Source organism: Echinops telfairi, unplaced genomic scaffold, assembly GCF_000313985.2.
Source record: "Echinops telfairi isolate 266 unplaced genomic scaffold, ASM31398v2 ScPeMD7_7405;HRSCAF=8443, whole genome shotgun sequence".
NCBI classification, from domain to species: domain Eukaryota; kingdom Metazoa; phylum Chordata; class Mammalia; order Afrosoricida; family Tenrecidae; genus Echinops; species Echinops telfairi.
Genome location: NW_022111305.1, coordinates 90,177 through 94,740, shown reverse-complemented (window position 1 = coordinate 94,740; position 4,564 = coordinate 90,177). Strand labels below are relative to the sequence as shown.

The window sequence follows — 4,564 nt, the reverse complement described above, 5'->3', positions numbered from 1 at the left end:
GTACAAATGTGGTTGACACGATGGATGGATGGATTGTGATAAGAGTTGTACAGCCCCCAATAAAAGGATTTTTAAAAAAGAAGAAGAAACCCCTTCCGCTCTTGATTCTTCAGTTTAACCTGCTTGGATCCGGCCGATCCCCACTGGTACTCAAGCATGTCTTTAACATCTTCTCCATAAAACAAAGAAGAAAGTCACTTGCTTTCACAGCTGCCTCCAGATCGTGCCTTGTACCTCGTGCTGTCCTTCCCAGCAAGTTACTGAAACAAACGTCTGTCTTTGAAATGACAACTCTCTCCCCAGATTTTCAGTCCAGCTCACCCCCAAAGCAACAAGAATCAAGGTCACCCACACTCTCACCAAGACAAACCCACTGTCTTCTCCTTCTCCACAGCTCAGGAACTTGTGACACACCTGGCCCGGGGCTCCAACATGTTCCCACGTGGTCTCCATGACAACACAATGTCTGGGTGTCCTTTACGACTGGCTATGCCTAACTCCCACCCGCCACCTCTTCCCGAGCTCCCAGTGTTGGAAGGACTTTGGGGCTGGCCCGCAGGCTTCTTCTCTTTGGGAACTACAGCATTTCATCCATCCCAGCTCTATGGAAACCAAACCAACTCACTGCCATCCAACCAATTCCAGTATGTCACGTGACAACTTAACAGGACAAAGGACCGGGAAGGACCACCCTTTGGGTTTCCAAGACTTGTAATTTTTGCAGGAGTAGGCAGCCTTGGAGCTCTTTCTGCCATGGAGCAGATTGTGGGTTTGAACCAGTGACCTTGTGGTTAGCAGAGCAGTGTGTAGCCCACTACACCACCAGGCCTTCTTCAGCTTTACTACAACACTAAATTGGTATGTCCAGCCTGAGTTCCTACCCTGACATCTCCCACCATTTGCATGATTTATTGTTATGTTTGACCAAATTTACACAAGGTCTAAATAACCTCAAGCCTCTACTTCCTGCCCATCTCTGTAATATCACCTCCATTCTCTCAAATGTATCTCTGTGGAACAAAAACACTGGGGCTCCTCTTTACTTCTTCATCTGGCCTCATGCTGAGTCACCTCTCTGTGACTGATACATATTCTCTAAGTCTCCACTTCTCCCCATCTTGCTGTGGCCCAAGCTGTCAACTTCCCTCACTTTCCCATCGGCCTCCACTGCTGTCTCCTCTCCTCCGGTGGCTTCCCATTACCCTGACAGAAGCATCTACATTCCTGCCCAGCACCTGCCAGGCCCTGTGTGATCTGGCCCCTCTCTCCCCAACCTCGCCACACTCAGCCACCTTGTTCTGACTAACTCCACCAACCTTCTTCCTTTTCCTCAACTACAAATATTCCACAAATATTCCTTCCTTCACATAGTCCTTACAATCAGTGCCCCCTTTAGCTGGGAAATTATTTTTCCAGACATTCACAAGGGTGGGACCACCTAATCACTCAAGTCTCTGATCAAATAGCACATCTGAGGAGCCTTGGTTGACCCTCTGGGGTCCCTTCTCCATCCCACTGCCCTGCCTTATGCCCTTTGTCACCATTTGGAAAGAATCCTTCATTGGTCTGTTTGTTTTTTTACGTATACCTCCTCCATCCTTTCCACTACAAAGTAAGATTCCAGAGAGCAGGATTGGTCAGTTTTGCTTCCTGCTGTCTCCCTAGCCCGTGCATCCTGCATCGTTGGGGGTCCCTACATTATTGAATAAACAAGCAAGGCACAACTTTATTTAGAGAGGTCTGAGAAACGCATTGCTGTTCTCAGTGTTTCACTTTAAAAAAGGACAAAATAGCGGGAGTGGGGTGGGGTGGGGAGTCCTTTGAAACAGCGCTCAATACTCACCAAGGTGAGAATCCTCAAGGTGACGGCGCTGAATATGACTCTGTAGAAAAGCTTGGTTCATAAAAGCCTTGTCGCAAAAATGGCACTGAAAAGGAGAAAGCAACAGAACCAAGTGTCTGTGTGAAGTGTCCCCCAGCTCCTGTCACCCAACATTCGGTGGAAGACACTGGAAAAAGTGCAAGGGTTAAAGCAACAGACATGAGATACTGTCAGATGTGCAAGCCTCCAATTTCACAATTTACATGTGGGTTCATGGATAGTCCGATGGGTATGGGAGAGTGGGATTGTATACATCCATAAACAAACATATATGTCTGAGAGAGCTATTACTAAAGAGAGAGAGAAAAATTCAAGTATTGAGTCATCATTTCTGGGGCTTCCCTGTCCAAAAATACCATACTAACAACTACCGTACCATGCTGAAAGCCTGACTAAAACAGGCCGATATAAAACCAGGCCATTCTTACTAAAGTAACGAAAACTCTCTTTTGCCAGCAGTGCGCCACTGTGCTTTCCAGAAACCCTGCTGTTGCTACCCTTAGCCTGCAAGGTCTTTCCCTATGACCACCAAGCAAACAGAGCTTTTACCACTGAATCTGCAACACTCCAAGCACACTGCACCTTCTGACTGCCCCTCCACATTCCTAGCGCCGTCCTGCCACAGGGCATTACCTTTAGTTGTTCTCCTACCTCAGTCTGCCTTGGTCTTCACATGACTGGTTCCTTCTTGATATTTGAGATGTCCCCTTCTACTCAACAGTATAAACAGTCAAGCGCCTTTCACACCAAAGATGAATGGCAAGGCCCCCCACCACTTACTGCCGTATGACATCCTTCTATTGCCAGCTTTCTACCACACCCAGTGCCTACAAGTCCGTTCTGACTCTGACACCCTATACAGGGTTCCCCAGGCTGCAAATCTTTAAGGAAACGGTCAACTTCATCTTCTCCTGTGGAGTGATGGGTGGGTTTGAACTGCTGACCTTCTGGTTCGTAGCCCATATAGTCATATTTGTGTACTGTCTCCTCTGTCGATCTCTCTAAGTTCTCAAATGTAAGCTTGCTGGGACAGAGATTCTGTCTACCTTATTCACGATTGTGTCCCCAGATACTAGCATTAATAAATGATTGAACATGTCTGGGGTCCTAGTGGTTAAGATCAGCTGTCCAAACCAACCCGGGGGACTCTGTGTAGAAGAAAGGACCTGGAAATGTGTCCCTGTAACGCTGACAGCCGAAGAAACTGTCTAGGGCAGTTCTGTTCTGAAACATGGGGTCAGTATCAGAATTAATTCAATGGCACACAACAAAAATAATTTACTGAGTAAAGAATTAATCAATTCCACCAATGTGTTTATTTTTCCATTCATTCAAATTTTAAACAAAATTCAACTTAATTTATCTAGATCCTGCCCTCTGAATCACTCTGAAGTAAACCCTAGTTAGTCCATTTTTCATCTATAAATAGTTAAGGATAGATCTCTAAAAGATATGCGCTTTCGTTGGACACAAACATAGTAGCATTATTCCACCTTTTAAAATGTGAAATTTAAATTTGTAATCTCAACAAATGGTCCCTCCACACCCCATCCCCAATATTTCCAACATTGCTTTAGCAAATATGATTGAATCATGATCCAAGGGGTTCATATCCGTGATGTCTTAGGTTTTATATCAACCTAATGGAAGCCCTGGTGGAGTAGTGGGGATGCATTAGGGTACTAACCGCAAGGTTAGAAGTTCCAAACCATTAAAAGCTCCAACAAAGAAAAAGGAGGCTTTCTTCTCCCATCATGTATTACAATCGCGGAAACTCACAGGGGCAATTCTCTTCTGTCCGACAGTGTCACTACGATTTTGAGTCGGAATCAACTCAAAGGCAGAGTTTGAGGATACCTGTGTGAAGGTAGGGGTTTAATCCAATCCAATCTTTCAGGTCCAACTTGATGATGCCTCCCCTGAGGTATGGCCATTTTGTATAAGAGAAACTGGGAACGTCTCTTGAGTTAATTAAAGTTTATTGCGCTGCGTGGAGACCCCTGCCAGCACTGAGATGCTTACACGTTCACTGACTCGGCTTTCCTCCTGCAGTCAGGGTCATAGCGTGTGTTTTGTGGGATGGAGGAGGACTTTGTGGATTGGTGTAGGACATGTGGGTTAATGTTGGACTTATGGGCTTAGACAGCACTGGGGTGGGATGTTTTCTTGATGTGTACTTAGCCTTTACATAAAATTCTCTTATACATGAGTTTCTGTGGATTTGTTTCTCTGAAGTACCCAGACTCACACAGTCTTTCTTGCTCCTTTTTCACTTCTTCCTTGACTGGTTGCTTCTTTGACTCTTAGGGGTTAGCAGCTGATAGGCCTGCCAACCTGGGGAGCTGTGGCACCCTGCCATGTTCCTATAAACTTTACATCCACTTGACTCTGCACCCACTGACCTGTGGTCTCCCAGATTCCCATTTCACCTTCTTGCTTCAAACACTGGCAACTATGGGAATCTGAGGGAGCTCTGACTAGCATCAACCACATGGACTTGAATTGGCCTGGCTTGAGTGGCTTTTTTGATATAACATTCTTCCTTGAAATCGAGGAAAGAACTAGGAGGCAAAGGGCATTTATAGAGGTCTAAATAAAGGCATGTACATATGTAAATTTATTTGTATATGAGGATGGGGAAATAGATCTATGTGCATATATTTATAGGTTTAGTATTAAAGT

The 4,564-nt window shown here is 45.3% G+C and overlaps 1 protein-coding gene across 7 annotated transcripts in view; it reads right to left on the bottom strand.

The window, feature by feature from the left end:
* DZIP1 (DAZ interacting zinc finger protein 1) overlaps positions 1-4,564 on the bottom strand; it is an 88,112-nt gene that overhangs the window by 73,435 nt on the left and 10,113 nt on the right. For all 7 annotated transcript variants that reach the window (XM_045296367.1, XM_004709764.3, XM_045296364.1 and 4 more), the window contains exon 6: positions 1,844-1,928. In XM_045296367.1, the coding sequence (XP_045152302.1) occupies positions 1,844-1,928 (85 nt within the window). The remainder of the gene's footprint in view (positions 1-1,843; positions 1,929-4,564) is intronic.